Source organism: Lycium barbarum, chromosome 9 (assembly GCF_019175385.1).
Source record: "Lycium barbarum isolate Lr01 chromosome 9, ASM1917538v2, whole genome shotgun sequence".
Classification (NCBI taxonomy): domain Eukaryota; kingdom Viridiplantae; phylum Streptophyta; class Magnoliopsida; order Solanales; family Solanaceae; genus Lycium; species Lycium barbarum.
This window is the reverse complement of record NC_083345.1, coordinates 118,995,315-119,013,422: the sequence shown is the minus strand read 5'-3', so window position 1 is coordinate 119,013,422 and position 18,108 is coordinate 118,995,315. Positions and strand designations below refer to the sequence as shown.

Sequence of the window (18,108 nt, the reverse complement as noted above, 5' to 3'; positions counted from 1 at the left end):
CACTTATTAAGAACACGTCCTTTTTTAAAATAGAATTCTCTTGTAAACACCCTGTATATTAAGTATTGTTAATTCCAAATTAATTGACCCACATATAGAAGACTTATCCTATGAAAACTAAAGATTTGTATCTTGAATTAATAATTTTGGATGAGTGAAACTTGCATAAAATTATATAGAACAAATATAACGTTAATCATCATGGTTTCTATTGTAATAACTAATAATATCCACGAGAGATCACCTATTTAATGTAAAAAGAACTTTCTAGAAATAAATTGATAGAACTTTGGTAGGGGGAGATTTTAAATTCGCTGAATGAAGAACACATATGTTAACACACGCTAAAATAGATTGTATGTACGCTAGCTCTAAATTCTGAAGTTGTATGTAATATATAAATATTGCGTTTCAAAATTTCGCATAAGATGGTGCTACTCTAATTTTAATTATTTTATCATGATTTATTTTGGAGATAAATTCAGCATATTAGATCAATCAGTATCGCATTATTTGTGACGATTAGTCATATAATTACCAAACAAAATTTTTTGACTTTTGACTTTTATTTATATGAGGAGATATTTAGTCAATTGAAGATTTCTCTAGTTATGTCTAGAAACCAGCTGAAAGTAAACCAAATCACATTCCACCACCTTCATTCGTAACTACAACATTAATTATAGCCCTATATAAAAAGCAGCAAGTGTGTTAAACACAATACAAGAAAACACACAAAAATCAAACTAAAAACACTTGCCTTATTTCCCAAGTTACTTTCCAAACTTCTTGCAAGTCTTCGATTAACTTAATTTCACGTACCATTTCTTCTTGAATTTGATTAGTTTAATTAACAAATATGATGAGCCGTGGTGGAACAAGGATGGCTCTTTCTATGATGTCTCACATTGGTCCACGTTATTTTTCAACTATGCATCCGGTGACCGGAAATAAAGTCGGTTTCTTGCATGGAAATTCTATGAGGGGTTCCGAAAAGGCGGTGGTGACGTGGATTAGGTACTTTTCAGTTATGATTTCGCGTAACGCAAGTACCATGACATTGAGTGAGAAGGAGCAAAATGATCAAGATGATCAGAAAAAGGTTCGAAGTTGTAGCATAACCACTCCTAGTGGTGGGAATAATAATAAAGGTGTAGTGAGCTATTGGGGTATTCAACCTCCTAAGGTTACAAAAGAAGATGGTACACCATGGAGGTGGAACTGCTTTATGGTATGTTTGATTTTGCAAATTCATGGTTTTTATTTTATATTTTCATTTTTTATTTTGTTATATCTATTTGGTTGATTTATTTATAACATTATTTTAGGCACAATCAGTGTAGCTTGACACGTTCAACGGTTCAATAAAGGGGTGCATAATACATCCCATGTTAGGAGCGTGATATAGAAAATCTATCCTAATACAAGCATCGTGGATGCTTCCACGGTAAATCCGTGACCTATAAGTCACACTAAAGGAAATGGATTGTAATCGATTTATTCACGCCTCAAAGTCATTATTTTCTTTGATTAAATTTTTTTATTTTTCTAACAAGACTTTCCTTCAAGACTAGAAAATCACTTCACTGGGATCCAGCCCAGAATCTCTAGATTATTAGACCAGCGCCTTATCCATTGGGCCATGAAGGCAACTGATACGTGCAGCAGTTCAAGTTGCATATTGTCGTTTTTAGTCGCATATCTTTGTTTTGCACATATTTACCTATAGCTGATTTCTAATGCATATTTTTAGCATTGTTTAGTTATTTTATTATGTGAAAAATTTAAGCCAGTACGTAATATATTGATTTTTTGTTTTTTGAATGTAGCCATGGGAGACGTACAAGGCAGATTTGTCGATAGATCTGAAGAAACACCATGCACCAGTAACGTTGTTGGATAAAGTGGCTTATTGGACAGTCAAGGCCCTTAGGGTACCCACCGACTTATTTTTCCAGGTAATTTATTTGTTGCTTTTATGTTTGGAACAGCTTGTAAATAAATAGTCTTCAATATAATTTAGTGAAAAAAAAGAAGAAGTTAAATGTCAACTATTGATGGTTAAACGACTAGTTAGGTAATCTGGAATATTCTAGCTAACTCTCAAAACAACAAAAGATAATAGCAATGGAGTAGGCGGAATTAATTAGAAATAGACAAATTAAACATGGACAACTTGATGATGTAAGAGTTTTGATGCGTCACTTCCATGAATGAAAATTAAGAACCAGATAAGAGAACTAAAATATCTGGATCAAATTGTTACCACGTCATTATTAGCTAGATCTTCATGAGACTTAATGAGACATTGATTAAAATTTGATGGGTCTAACCTTTAAGGTTTTTATTTTTGAATTTATTGTACTTTTAAATTATGGACACAGATCGAATTTCTGTTGAAATTTTACTGCATTAACACACACATATATATATATATGTGCTTTGTATATAAAATACGTGATTCAGATGATCTCGTTGCATAATATCTGCATTTGCCATTGTTAGTGCGTGTTTTTTTTGGGGGGTGGGGGGGGTGGGGTGGGGCAGGGTTAATCCCTTCGAGGATCTTCAATTCAGAGGTAGATTTAGGATTTGAGTTTTATCGGTTCGGTAAGCTACTAAGCCCACTGACCATCTGATTTACTATGTTCGAAATTTAATATTAATTTGTACATGTTTAGAAGATTTCTTCACACTTATATATTGTCTGAGTCAAAATTACTCATATATAACGTATACTGTACATTTCGTCTCTGGTTCACTTCAGCATACGTAGATTTGTGGTCTGACAATAAGATCAGCTATATGTTCACTATTCTATCGATCTATAATTCTAATGTGTTGCAGAGGAGATACGGTTGTCGCGCAATGATGTTAGAAACTGTGGCAGCAGTTCCCGGCATGGTAGGAGGAATGTTATTACACTGCAAATCACTAAGACGATTCGAACACAGTGGTGGCTGGATCAAAGCACTATTAGAAGAAGCAGAAAACGAAAGAATGCACCTAATGACATTCATGGAAATAGCAAAACCAAAATGGTATGAACGTGCACTTGTATTTGCAGTACAAGGCATATTTTTCAAAGCCTATTTTATAACTTACCTTTTGTCACCAAAATTGGCACATCGAATTGTTGGCTACTTGGAAGAAGAAGCTATTCATTCTTACACTGAATTTCTTAAAGAATTGGATGAGGGAAATATAGAGAATGTGCCTGCACCGGCTATTGCTATTGATTATTGGCGTTTGCCGCAAGACTCGACTCTCAAAGACGTTGTCATGGTCGTTAGGGCGGATGAGGCTCATCACCGCGATGTCAACCATTTTGCATCGGTAAGGATATTTAACTTTTATATCCTGACGGCATTAAAACAAAATTACATGAAATTACATAGAAAATAACAATAGGTAAAAATGTCAGGTGAACAAGTTGGGTTAAACTTCGGCTAGTAAAATGGATCAAATCAATAAATAAGTCATGATAGGATAAGTCCAAAGTTTGCTCAGAAAAAAAATGAATTGGAATAAGACGATCGAAATGACGAGTCATAAAGCAGCTGCCCAACATGATTCAACCCCTCCTCGCCTTTGTAATTGTGCCTTAACAAGCAAAAAAAAGTGAAAGCTAATGTGAAAAACAAAACAGACAACCTGCTAACTTGTCAAATTATATTAATACAGGGTAAAAAATCCTTACACTAGTAATAGTGTATATGTTGTTCTAGGCTTGAACTAAGTTAAATTCTTGTGGCAATTGATTGCAGGATATTCACTACCAAGGGCAACAGCTTAAAGAGTGTCCAGCCCCACTTGGCTATCACTGAGACAACAGTTGATCTTACCTGAAACATATTAATTAAAGAATACGGAATGGTGAAAATGGTCATTATTTTCTTTGCGGACTAGTATAGATCAGTGTGGTACTAATATCTTGAGTATTGATGTGCATTATCTTGTGGGGTTTTTGGTTTCTTTTTCTTATTTTTGTCTTTTATACTCTAAAATATAGACCGGTAAAGTCTGTGTCTAGCGTTACTAGTAAGTAGTAAGTACTGTTCTGTGTAATTACTAAAACACTAATAAAATATTCAGTCCATTACAGAAGAAGATCAATTATTTGAAGCCTTTTTTTTTTTTTTTTTTTTTTGGGTAAGTTAAGCTTTTTTATTTTTTTTCATAGAAAGAGGATGGGGAATAACTTCTTGCTTGTTTTCGACGAATTAGACAAGATGATTAATTAGTTATATCTTTTCTGATTACTATATTTTTCCAAGAGGCAAATAAATATTGCAGACGTGACTGACTATACTACCCAGATTGACCTTTTAAAAGAAGTGAAAGGGTTACGGAACGAATAACTCTTCGGGTTTTATTTTGGGAAAACGTGACGATAGTTTTCTCTATTTACAAAACATAACGATATATTACGAAACATGATGGATTATCATATATTTTTTGTTTTTTTATTTTTTTCGAGAAAATATATATATATATTTTTAAAATATTTTTTTAAAAAAATTAATTATATATATATATATATATATATATATATTTTTTTTTTATTTTATTTTATTTTGCTCAAAGGCTTAAAAAATTACCTCAAATTTTTATGTATGAAAGTTGTATGAAAAATGTATGAAATGTATATGTATGAGCAAAATTTTTAATATAATTTTCATACACAAAATTGTGAGCGAAAACTTTAAGCCTTGAATATTGTATGAAAGTTGTTACAATGTTGTTGTAGTTGTATTAATTTTCCAGAAACTTAATATGAACATTATATACGAAAAATGTGAATGAAATTCTAAGTCTTGAGCGAGATGTGCACATTTCATATCATTCTCATGCATAAAATTTTGAGTGTAATGTTTAAGCCTTGATCGAGATATGCACACTTCATACATTCTTCATACATAAAATTTGAGCGAACTTTTTAAGCCTTGAGTAAGACATACACATTTCATACATAAAAATTTGAGCGATTATTTTAAGTCTTGAATGTTGTATCAAAGTTGTATACAATGTTGTTGTAGTTGTATTAATTTTATAGAAATCTAACATGAACTTTATACACAAAAATGTGAGCGAAATTTTAAGGCTTGAGCGAGATACAAATTTCATACTGTTTTCATACACACAATTTGAGCGGATTTTTAAAGCCTTGAATGAGATATACACATTTCATACCATTTTCATACACTAAATTTTGAGCGAACTTTTTAAGCCTTGAGTGAGATATACATATTTCATACAACTTTCATACATAAAATTTTGAGAGAAAAAAATATAAAAATATAAAAATATTTTTTTTTTAAATGAAAAAAAAACATGTTTTGTATAGGGTTTGTAATATTATGTTTTGTAAATATAAAACTATCGTCACGTTTTGTAAATATTTCTCCTTGAGATATATATATACTTAATTGTCCCTTTTATTTTAGCAATGGTATTTTGGTACGAAATAATATTTAGGATATCATAGTAAATTAGAAGTGCTTATAAGCTAAATAATCAGACGTTGAGGATGATCAACTTATAATTTTTTAACTTAGAGAAAAGACTTAAATTTACCCCTAAACTTGCATCAAAAATTTATTTTAGCAATTAAATTTAATTGGTAATTCTTTACCCCCTCCCAAATTCTAATATGAAATGAAATTAATATCCCTGTAAGAGGTGATGTGGCCAAAAAAAGTGGGTTTACACCCCTACACGAGCGTGACAAATGAAGAACTCTAAAAAAAGATTATGATATACACGTGGCATCTTTTAATTTTTGATTAACCACACTTAATTTTAATGGGGCCTTTTCTTATTTGTTTCTTTTCTTTTATCCTCATTCTCTTTCTTTCGTTCTTTTCCCCAAAAGTGCAAATCGGAGGCGGTAGTGTATGTGCCTACTGAAGTGATGAGCACCTTATTATCATTGATTTAGTATTAACTCTCACTAATTATATTGTAAATTACAACTTTAAATCCAAAAAAAAAAAAAAACCATGGAGGCTTTCTTCCTTCCAAAACTAAATCTTCACTAACACCATCTTGAATTTCTCATCAACTTCACCCACCTCGGCGGAAATTTTTTTTGGGCACCTGCGCTGGATATTTGTTGGCAAATAAGAGTCAATAGAGTGCTTATTTTTTTCCACCTTTTGTTCTTTGCTTCGGACAAGCTGTGAAGAATAGAAATAAGTTTGAGAGAAAGGGATTTGGTGGAGCTTTTTCCGGGCGTTTGACCGCTGCTCCGATGGCGGCGGTGGTAGTGATGGTAGCGGGGTTGGAATTTGTGAGAAAGAAGGTATAGAATTTGTGATGAAAGAAGTGAAAAAAAAAGATTAAAAAATAAAGAAATACGTTTCATGTCATGGTGGGCAACACTTAGCTTTGACTTGGTTTGAGCAGGTTCAATATAATTCACTAGAAAGTTGTTTAGGGGGTAAAGAAATGCCCGTAAAATTTAATTGCTAAAGTAAATTTTCGGAGTAAGTTTAAGAGTGAATTTATATCTTTTCTTTTTGACTTGTTAACTTATAAGCACTTGACTTAGAGCCTGTTTGGATGGGCTTATGCCTATAAACTGCAAACAGCTTATAAGCTAAAAAAAAAATAAGTTGGGGGTAGTCTAACTTATTTTTTTTTGGCTTATAAGTTATTTTCAGCTTATAAACTGCTTTAGATAAGCTAAGTCAAATAGGCCTAATTATTTTTGTTTGAGCTTATTTTAAGCACAAAATAACTTTAAGCTAGCCAGCCAAACACTCAAAAAAGCTGAAAACAGCTTATAAGCTAAAAAAAAAAAAAAGTTGGGGTAGTCTAACTTATTTTTTTTGGCTTATAAGCTGTTTTCAGCTTATAAGCTGCTTTAGATAAGCTAAGTCAAATGGGCTCAATTATTTTTTTGAGCTTATTTTAAGCACAAAATGACTTTAAGCTGGCTAGCCAAACACTCAAAAAAACTGAAAACAGCTTATAAGCCAAGCCAAACGGGCTCTTAATTTACAAATATTTTTAAATTTCACCATTTGCGTAGATACATCAAAAGTGCTAATAAACTTATCAAACACCGTCTAAATTTTGTTTATACAGCAGTGTATAGTGGGATTTTGGTGCAATACATATTTCTACTATATAGAAAAGCGGGTTTGGATGCAGAATCGTCGACCAAGGGCAATCTTGTCATTTACCAAAAGGTATTGCTATGTTTGTTGTACAATAATGCTATGGGAAAGAGTACCTTCTACTGTTTTGACCAAAAAATCCATCTCATTTAATTATGAAACAAATGTCCTTGATGTACTTTGTTTCTCAATGGAAGGACCCACAGCTAGGTCCATTCTCCCATGCAACATCTGACACATGTGAAGAAGAAAGGTCATGTTGCGGATAAATACATTAAATTGTACGTGCAAAAATAAATTACTACTCCCTCCGTTTACTTTTACTTGTCTACTTTGAATCTTTCACGTTGTTCAAGAAATAGTAAATGGAGTACATAATTTACCAATGTACCCATATTAATTGATGCATATTTTTATTGGATTTGAAAAATGATTTGAAGTGAGTAATTAATAATATGGGTAAAACAGAAAAAAAAAATTGTCTTATCTTGATATGCTAAATGTGACAAGTAAAAGTGAAAATCTATTTTTGGAATACTAGACAAGTAATACTAACTATTTTTACTATTATAGAAGCATGGGTTTGAGAATCAGGATCGTCGACATGCCTGCTTGCATGGAGGGGTAGTTTTGGTATTTCATTTTTTATGTGTTTAAGAGATATTGTACTCAATTGTTTTATGTATGTACTTTTTCTATCTTGGACAATTAAGTGCCTAGGTGACTTTAGTGAAAGTGTGGGTCCTTCTTGGATTTCGAAGCCACGCGTTTCATTTGCACACTTCTTAAATGACTCCTCTGCAAAGGTGGGTCCTGTTGACACCCAATTTTGCCCTGCCCTTCCTCCAAAATATTTATTTACGGTTCTAATATTTTTGGCAATTTAAGAAATAATTATTTAATACTTTATTACAATTATTAGCTTTTTATTAATATCATCGTTTCATTATCCTATTATAGTCATTAGCTGTTATTATTTTATTTTTATTTTTATTACCGTTACTACTACCACTATTATCATTATTATTATTATTATTATTATTATTATTATTATCATTATTACCATTATTATTATGATCTGCATTATGATCACTTTTAACATTTTCTACTTACCGTCTTATGCACACACGCATCGCATTTATTTTGTGCAATTAAACAATAGCATTTACTTACTGTTGAACTTTAAAAAATATTATCGCACGACTATTACGTTATCATGTAATTTTATCTGAGTACTAATGAATATATACTTTTATACTAGGTAATATTTTAGCACGCATTAATAATAGTTAATCAACTTGGGTCCTTCATTTAAATTTAGAAGCCCATTCGTACAATGACCCAGCCCATATTTTAAATCCATCATCCAAGTTTTGGGCCCATCCGTCCCAATCAACCCACAATTTTTTTCGGACCGGCCCCATTGTCACCCAAAATTTACCAGCCCACTACCCATTTTGAAATAACCCGACCCGTCGTTTAAAGCAAACAATTAGGGTTCCATTTTTCTTTTCATCCGCCGCGCCTCTTTTTTCTTTTCCCTTCTCCTTTCTCTCTCTCTCGACGCAAACAGAAAAAATCGCAGAACCTTTCACGAATACAGGCCATGCATGGCCATTTGAGGGAAAGATAATTAATGCTCGTACCTCCTACATCAGAGTTGAACGTTTAAGAGGTGAAACTTTTCCCTCTCTTCTGTTTTTCATCTGAAACCCATTAATGGGTTTTGTCCACTTATTAATTTGAATAATCGTTCGTGATTGGTTGGAGGGATTTTTCCCTCCATTTCTACTCGCCTCTCATTGAAACTAGGGGGAAATTAAGGGTTTTCGGGTTCTATATAAAGAACCCCACCCCAGTGTCGAAAAAAAAGAAGAGGTTTTTGAATCAGGGGTTGAACATACTGAAATTTTTCGATTAACAACTTTAAAACTTAGTCTTATTTGATTAGAATTCCAATTTTCAATAGCATTTCGATCGAGTCTAAATTTTAGTTTTGTTTTTCTTTTTCACTGTGGTTGAGTTTTCGAGTGTATATCGGAGACCCCACACCCACTTCGCTGCACCCGAAGAAGGTCCATTAATTCCCCTTTTCTCTTTTATTTTTGCATTTTTCAGTTTCTTAGTTATTATGCGTTAGCTTAGTTTATTGCCTGTATGATTTAGCATATTGCTGTGTTAGTTCAGTTTGTGGTTTTGTGAAGCATGTTTATGTGCTAATATAATTCACTACAAGAAAGTAGAAATACGACGACATTATATAAATGTCGTATTACGCTTCTTAAATGTCGCAAATTCATTTCCCGACATTTAATTTACATTTGTGTCAAATGTCGTATATTTCAGTGTCGGAAATTTTTCGACATTTAAGCAAATGTCGGTAAGAAATTTACGACATTTATTTACGACATTTTGGAAACGTCACTTAAAATTGCCGACATTTAAACTAATGTTGGTAAAACTTTTGCGACATTTATTTATAACCTTTATTAAATGTCGCGTTGGTATTTTTGACATTTTTGTTAAATGTCAATAAAAAATTTACGACATTTATTTATAACCTTTATTAAATGTCGCTTTGCTATTTTTGACATTTTTGTGAAATTGTCAACAAAAAATTTACGACATTTATTTTCAATCTTTGTTAAATGTCGCTTTGCTATTTTGTAAAATTTCCGACATTTAGACTAATGTCGGTATCAAATATTCAAAAGTATTAATAATAATTCACCTGTTCAGCTTTCATCATAAAGAAAATATTTATATCAAACAATCATAAAGATCAACCTTTATACACAATGTAACAAAATATTATGAAATAGTAAAAGTCAATCAATTGTATTTCAAAGGACATAGCAGAGAAAGGTCTCATTGCAAGTTAGACGTTGTCAAATCAAAGGACATGTTGTTCTATCTCAAATAAAACAAATTCTAACTAAAACATAAAAGCTAAAGTGATTTCAACATGAAACTACGCCAAACTTTCTGTTTAATTCCCTAAACTTCTAGAATAAATTCTGCAACAAGACAAATGGAATTCATCTTTCCACAATTCGAGCATCACTTGCCAATAATTGGTATCACACTCTTCAAAAGTGCTGCAAAAGAATCAGACAGAAAAATAGAATTAAAAGCATGTAATAAATGGAAAAAATTTAAAAGTGTTTTCCATGTTTTTCCAAACTTACCCACTTCTTTTTTTGTGTGTCAACTCCATTATTTGTGGTGTTCTTGATTAAGTTAACCTGCGAAGAAATATTCTCTAGCAAATCAGAAAACACCATCCAAAAATAGACCCATCAATTTTTAAATAGCTAACAAACAAGTGCACTTCATCTTTTATTAAAAACTAATGGGAATTAATCATATAGAGTAATCATTATTGGAACTCTGTGGTTCATAAGGGACTAAATTAAAAGAAAAGTTTCAGAAGCAAATATGCAAAAACTATGTTCTAAAGGTAGCAAAGTACCATTGGAATACTTGTCCGTGATACACCTCACTATTTCCCATAAGTTTTTGTTAACCAATAATTGGTTCGCCTAAGTTATTGTGTACAGAATTGGCCATTTGGTTTCTTCAGTCATAAAAATACATAGAAATTGCAGAAACAACTACTGGAAACAAATGCTACATGCACTTTGAAGTTTCACTACAGAAATAAATAATAAAGAATGCTGCACAAACTAAACTGCAGAGCCAAAGGAATTGCCAAAATTTTGCACTTCGTACTCCGAAGTTTCAGAATAACGACTAATGTATCTTCTTAGTTGTTAGTTCCTCTGCTGGTTGCTTACAGGAAATTAACATTGACTATAAACCCATTAAGCTTCGTGTTAGTAAAAAATTAGTTTGAGAAGATTAGCATAAAAAATTATTCATCATTTAAACTTTCCTCAAATCAAACCAAACCAAATCTTAACTGACAAATTGATGGAAAATTTACAGTTCATTCCAGAGTTCGTGATGTTTGAGAATGAGATGGGTGAAATTATAGAGCAACGAATAGACTATGAATGACAACCAATCCTATGCGAGCATTGTAAGAGTTTTGGCCATAACAAAGAGCAATGTAGGAGATTGCAAAAATGGGAACGAGAAAGGCAAGAGCCCCCAATACAGCCACATAAAGTTGGGAAAGCAGTAGCCGAAATGCAAGGAAGGGACAGGGGTGAAGCACCACTGATTGCACATAGAAAGAACAAACAGCCACAAAATGAATTCAAACCAACAGGGAACTCCTTTGATCCAATAGAAGACCAAAATGAGGGGGAAAAGGGACACAGAAAAACAGCAGCAAGTAATAGTAGCAGCGGACAAAAGTAAAGAGCACCAAATCAGGGAGCCACAGCAGGCCAAGCAGCAGGACGTACACAAGCAGATAACAGACGGGGACAAAACAGGAATGGGTTTAGGTACAGCAGGTGCAGGGAGGGGAGGAGGAAACTAAATAGATTGAAAGGTACCCTCCGAAGCATAAACAAGAGACACTTCAATGAGGTGGAAATCAAGGCAGACAAAGCAAAAACGGAGCTGGAGGAATGCCAAACTGCACTGCAGCATAATCCTACAAATGCAGACTTAATTCGAACAAAGATACAACTAGCGGCAACATACCACAAATTACATCAAGCAAGGATTCAATTCCTTAAACAGAAAAGTAAGCTCTACTGGCTGACAAAAGGGGATCTAAATACAGCGTTTTACCATAATATGCTAAAAGTAAGAAGGAATAAAAATAGAGTGTTCAACATCAGAGACAGCAGTGGGCTGATTGTCAACATAATTATCCACAGCTAGTCAAACTTGTCAAATTCTAACTCTTGCAGAGTACCCATAGTTCATTTTTCTCTTGAGCACACACATAGTAAGGAGATTAAAATAAATTTTTAAAAGGAGTAAAAGGAAAAAGGAAATACACTGAGAATTAGCAGGTAATTAGCTTGCTGTAACTGACACTTTGTTTCTTCAATTTATCAGGCAAAATCTATATATTCAAGCATGAAGTTGAAAATCATAAACAGAGAGTAGAGAAATCTAAAGCAAAGATCTAAAAGCGGTTGTTCAAGATCATATCTATCAGAAACTCATAACCAGTTGCTAACCTCAAAGCCTCATTCGTACAACACGAACATATTGGTAGAAGAGAACATGACAACAAAAAGGGTAAAAATAACACATAACCCAACTAAAAAAGGCAGAACATCATGAAAAACAGAAAACAAAGATCTTACATAGAACACCCCAACTCAAAGAGTCAACAGAGAATTAGAAGAGCACAACACATACTCTGCTTTAAACACGAGATGACAACACCGAGAAAATCACATTCGAAACTTCAATGTTTACTAATTACAATATGTGCGAACGCACCTTTTTTGTTGGAACAACTGATACAGGAGATAATGATTGTTGGCGGTCTTCAACTGAGTTATGGGAAAGCTATCTCAAAGAGGAAGATTAGTATAATTAAAAGGAAAAATAAATGGCAAAGTTAATTTAAAGAGGAAAACAAAAATGTGTACCGAGCACAAAATTGTTTACCTCTTCATAACTGATTGATTTACTGTTTGAGCCATTCATAAAACCGATACTCTGTACGTATGCTTGCATCTCAGCCTTCACTTTTTCCTTCACCTTTTCATCCATTCTTTCATCCATTTTTGCTTCCATATTTTGTTTTGCTTCAGCCAACTTTTTATCCATATCAATTTGGATTGCTACGGTAGCTTTTTGAACTTCTATCTCAACCCTTGCATCAAAATCTCGTTGCTCCAACTGCGATCATTTATATACTGGGCCATAAACTAAACTTGGAGCTGCTCCTTTTCCTAGAGTTCTAACAATCCCATGAGTGTCTGGTCCCATTACTTGTGAATATATATCATTGCGAGCACTTCCAGGGACATTTAACTCGGGATACACCTCAGCAAGATCATCCATTTGTTTCTTTTTGAAAGAAAGGTAAATTGACGGAAAGTTAATAGAATCTTATAATGGAGTTAAAGTACCTTAATATTTATAAAGAACAAGAATTTACCATAACTTCACCGGCTATGTCATTTACTGGTTGTTTATTCTCTCTAGTGTGAGTTTTTTTCCACACCTCAATACGAGTTGGCTTTACACCAGTATTCTCTTTTGTCATCTGTTGAATAATAAGAGATTATCGTAAAATATGCAAGGAATCAAGAATTAATACATAAATTGCAGAAAATAGATAGTGATTATGTCATACATCATCTATAATTTGAGCAAGACTTTTTCTTCCTGATGTGTGTGGCATAGTCAACTTTTTTCGACTTTCTTTGTTTCTCTCGCTCTTTTCCTAGAAAAGATAAACACAATAATATATGAGATAATAGTCAAGGAGCAGCAGAAAATGATTATTGATATTAATGGAATACCTTTGCTTCTTTTGAACTCCAATAATGAACTAATGAACGCCACTGATCTTCTGCAACCCTCTTTGGACGATGAGCTAAGCGCTCAATATCAGTATTATACGGGTCATAGCCATTACTTTTTGCTTCATGCCATTACTTTTCAGGAAGCACATCTTTTAACAACTCTAGCAGCATGGAAAATGAATTGTTACTCCACCCATTGAGACACTTTAAACGTAATAGACGAACAAGGAATTAAAGTAGTGAATACTTGCTTCCAGGGTATAACTCACGTTCAGCTTCTTTCAATAAATTAAAAAATTCTTCAGTCTTTTTATCAAACCCTTTATTGTGGAGATTCGATCCACCAAATCCATCACCATCAATGTCTATATCAACAAAACCAGATGTAGGAGGAATCCCAAATGCTTCATGTAACATGTCTTGCATTTCATCACCTCTATCTAACTTATCAACAGATACTGATGAAGATGATCTCTCACCATGATAAATCCAAGTAGTATAAGTAGTTAAAAATCCATCAACCAAATGTGTTCAACGATCAAATCTTTTGGGACAAATATCATATTACGACACTTTCGACATGGACACAAGATTTCAGATGAATCAGGCCTATCTAATGAGGCAAAATGAAGAAACTCCTTAGCTCCATTCTCATATAGAGGATTGTTCCTATGCGATATGTTTAGCCAACTCTTATCCATTAAGAATACAACCTTCACATATAACAAAAGGAATTAACTAAAAATAATCATTCAGCATCAACTAAAATATTGAGAAAAAAGAAAAAGAAAAAGAAAAAGAAAAATATATATATACACATCCGCTATAGATATAGAAGCTATATTTATATAGAAGCTAGCCTTAACTTCTTCAGCCCCCAGAACCAAAGAAAAAAGGAAGATACCGAGAGAGTAACAGCAAAAATGGTGCAACGGCTAACATACCGTAAAAGGCACAGTTATGCCACCAAATCCAACCAACATAGGGTTGTCAAAACCCCAAGTGGGAAGCTGATTTACCAGACTACAAAGAAGAGGGCTAGTGGACCTAAGTGTCCTGTTACTGGAAAAAGAATTCAAGGGATTCCTCACTTGAGACCTGCTGAATACAAGAGGTCCAGATTACCTGGAAACAGAAGAACTGTGAACCGTGCTTATGGTGGTGTCTTGTCAGGCAGTGCTGTACGTGAAAGGATCATAAGAGCCTTTTTGGTGGAAGAACAGAAGATTGTGAAGAAGGTTTTGAAGATCCAGAAAGCCAAGGAAAAGCTTTCATCCAAGGCCTAAGTTTGTTATCCTAATGAAGTCATGAGAAGAATTTCTGATACTGCAAGCTACTAGGAATCATGTATTTTGAATTTTGGTCTTAAGATTTGTATGTTGCTCGTTTTTTTGTTAAAATACAATATTGGAGTTTCTCTTCAAAAAAAAAAAAATAGATATAGAAGCTAAACACATAGGAAATGATCCCATCCATTATGATCTTAGAGATACTTCTTCAACAAATATTATGCAGACAAACCTTGCAATGGATATAGAAGTAATTTGGCAAACTCTTGAATCTGCCAACTAGCAGCAACCAACAAAACTAGCTTTTTTCAAAACTGATGGCCAACAACATACAAATTCAGACATAATCAGCTGAAAACAGAGCAGAACTATACAAATTATGAAAAACAAAAGTTATTTTGGGAAAAGGATTGGTTGTAGCTATTTTAAAAAAAGAGTACAATTCTTGTGGAAACTCTATTAACCTAATTCATTTAAGCCTTGACTACTACTTATTCAGATCACCAAATAACTGAAAGTTATTATAAAATTCTTTATGAAGGTCTTCGGTTCATTAGAGGATATCTCTTAACTATTTTGAAATGGGATCCAAGGTTTATAACACCCGAAGTCATACTCACTTGCAATGTAATCAGGATTCATCCTGCAAGATCTACCTAAAGTTTCTATGACCTCCAAATTCTGAAGAACATTGGTAACAAAGTAAGTAACCTTTTAAGAATTCATAACTGCACCAACAATGTCATTAAAGGTAAATATGCTTGAATATATGTTTAAGTTCTTATAGCTCCACCTCTAGGTGTACAGTAATATGCCAAAAATCAAACCTTTAATGTGTACACACTAAACTCCTTCTCAATTTTTTAAAAAAAAAGAAAAAGAAATACCACAACCATTATCATCAAACACCATAACATGAAAACTACAAGCACCATGTTAGTCCATATTATATTTTCCTTTTCCTTTTCTTATACTCCTATTAGCTTTCATAATTCACTCTAACATAAAATTTCATTTTGTCTTTCATTTTCATCCTCACAGCAATTTCAACAACGACAACAACAACTGATTCAGTTCTGAAGAGCAACAATTTCTTATATAAACCGACATCCACATAAACGTGCGGTCACATGCCACAAAAATTACCTCACCGCCGAGGTGAGGTGCATGGTAACAAATTCATTAAAAAAAAGTAAAAAGCTCTATATGGCTTGAAGCTACCCCTAACTGCTACTAGTACATGAGCTTCATATATCCCAAATACCCCTGTTCCCTAAAAGCTGGATAATTGAGCACATATACCATCTAGTTAGACTACAAACAAATATGAAGAGATGATATGAAAGAAAAAACTTTTAAGATACTTTCAGAACACAAAAATACTATTATTTTAAATACTACAATAACAAAGAATTAGATCTCAATATGATTAAACAAAACAGAGGATAGATAAGAACCTGCAAACACCTCAAAAAAGTCTTGAACACTATGTGAATGTTCTTCCAATAGCGCTCGCTTCCTTTCCCGTCTTCTTCAAACTGCAAATCGATGAAAAACTGTTAACTGATACTATGAATAGAATGTGCGAAGGAGATTCATATGAAATTACACAATGTGTGAACGCAATATAAGTACTTCAACAACTCTAAATTTCGTTCCAACGCACAAATCTCTGTAACAATCAGCAGTAATCTCTGTATAATTAGTTCAGATTATTTTAAAATTAGTAAAGATCTAAATTAGAGGAATAGATTCGCCTCAAACACGGCCAAAAGTTTTTTCCAAGCTTTGAAAAAATACCAAGTATTAAAATTGCCAATATTTGGAATTGAAATGAGGGAACCCTAAAATTTTACCGCCAATTTTCTTTGCCTCAAGGGCAGCGAAAAACGAATTGACAGGAGGAAGCCCTAAAATCTTAAGCAAAAAAGAAGTAAAAGGAGGGAAACCCAACAAAATCTTACCGCCAATTTATTTTTTCTTCCATATATGTCGCTCCATATCTGAAATTCTCCATATTTTTCGGTAGCACAATGTATTAGTGGGCGGACTCAACCAATTTTAACCAAAATGGGACTGATTTTTGAGAAAAGACTGAGCCAAAATGTATAGACCCGTCTCTTTGAAATGGGTCTTCAATTCGCATGTTTGCTGAATAGTTCTTTTTGTTGAAATGGGTCTTCAATTTGTATGTTTGCTGAATAGTTCTTTTTGTTTTTTTAAGTAGTATGATGTGACACCTTCACATCCTAAGTTTAATTCCTTTTTTTTAATTACTTTTACAAGACTTATTAGATGACTTACATATATATTTATCTTAAATATATTATTTTTATCACATATTTTAGTTCCAACTCTTTGGTTGAATATACAACTAATATTATATGTATTCACCAATTTTGAGTTCTCGTGGTAATTAAATAAGAATGGTTTAACAATTAAAGAAATGTATAGAAATTTCCAATATTAGTTGTAAATGGGGGTGCGCAGATACCTATTTCCATACCAAAATCGAAAAAATTATATCGCGGTTTTGATATTATGGTATTTGATACGGTATTTGGTATGCAATTAAATTTTTTTGGCATTCGGTATGGTATTTGGTATTTATAAAGAAAATACTAAAATAACGAATATCATACCGAAGTATAGTTACATATACAGTTCATAAAAATTAGTATTATTGTACTAACAAATATATAAACTAGTACTATTACAAAACTAAAATTGTTCAAATAGTACTAGTTTACATGTGTGAATTGTTATAGTACGATATAGTTGAGACGTTTCTTAAATAGCAGAACGTCATAATTCTCTACGATATGAATATGTAAGTTGAAGTGCATCAAATAATGATTACTGATTTACCGTAGTAACGCAAAATACCAAAATCATATTTAAACCGAATCATACCGAATTAATTTGATATATATGGTAATGGTATAGTATTTTTAGAAATCGAGAATCAAAATTACCGTACTGAAGATTTAAATACCGTATCATGCCCATCCCTAGTTGTAAATTTCGATTGTCTATAGCTAGTTTTAAAAAGGATGTTCCAATGATATACATCCTCGCAATATAATGATATACATCCTCGCAATATTCTCAATTAGGCTCGTTTTTTGAGTTACTATCAATCTTCATATTTCTACAGATGACTTAAACTTTTATCTTTTGCCAGAAATTTAGATTATTTGTAATTCAAGGGGGGCAAATACCTTCAATCTCTAACGTAGGTGTCAAAAAGGAATGAGAATTATATTAGAAGCCCAAAAAAGAACA

General features: G+C 32.9%; 2 protein-coding genes and 1 long non-coding RNA gene across 5 annotated transcripts; 2 read left to right on the top strand and 1 right to left on the bottom strand.

Moving 5' to 3' along the window:
* Positions 1-716: 716 nt before the first annotated feature.
* LOC132612360 (ubiquinol oxidase 2, mitochondrial-like) lies at positions 717-4,328 on the top strand. The gene is made up of 4 exons (XM_060326638.1): positions 717-1,231; positions 1,830-1,958; positions 2,848-3,336; positions 3,768-4,328. The coding sequence occupies exons 1-4, from the start codon at positions 860-862 to the stop codon at positions 3,825-3,827; spliced, it is 1,050 nt and encodes a 349-aa protein (XP_060182621.1). The 5' UTR covers positions 717-859; the 3' UTR covers positions 3,828-4,328.
* Positions 4,329-9,935: 5,607 nt separating this feature from the next.
* Positions 9,936-16,997, bottom strand: LOC132609639 (uncharacterized). Of its 3 annotated transcripts, XR_009570907.1 has the most exons (10): positions 16,788-16,997; positions 16,281-16,361; positions 13,804-14,247; positions 13,532-13,695; positions 13,363-13,452; positions 13,165-13,272; positions 12,669-13,073; positions 12,498-12,566; positions 10,313-10,369; positions 9,936-10,222 (listed from the first exon to the last, which is right to left on the bottom strand). It is a non-coding gene; the product is annotated as an uncharacterized LOC132609639 (long non-coding RNA). The 3 variants fall into 3 exon arrangements; XR_009570906.1 differs by having other exon boundaries at positions 13,532-14,247; XR_009570908.1 differs by having other exon boundaries at positions 13,532-14,247; positions 16,291-16,361.
* On the top strand, positions 14,320-14,831 carry LOC132609638 (large ribosomal subunit protein eL34-like). The gene has a single exon (XM_060323709.1). The coding sequence runs from the start codon at positions 14,458-14,460 to the stop codon at positions 14,818-14,820; it is 363 nt and encodes a 120-aa protein (XP_060179692.1). The 5' UTR covers positions 14,320-14,457; the 3' UTR covers positions 14,821-14,831.
* Positions 16,998-18,108: the final 1,111 nt, after the last annotated feature.

Bases quoted from the DNA above. Each gene is read 5' to 3' on its own strand.
- LOC132612360 (XM_060326638.1), top strand. From the start codon at position 860: ATGATGAGCCGTGGTGGAACAAGGATGGCTCTTTCTATGATGTCTCAC. The intron at 1,232-1,829 runs GTATGTTTGATT...TTTTGAATGTAG, and splicing joins GGAGGTGGAACTGCTTTATG to CCATGGGAGACGTACAAGGC. The intron at 1,959-2,847 runs GTAATTTATTTG...AATGTGTTGCAG, and splicing joins CCACCGACTTATTTTTCCAG to AGGAGATACGGTTGTCGCGC.
- LOC132609638 (XM_060323709.1), top strand. From the start codon at position 14,458: ATGGTGCAACGGCTAACATACCGTAAAAGGCACAGTTATGCCACCAAA.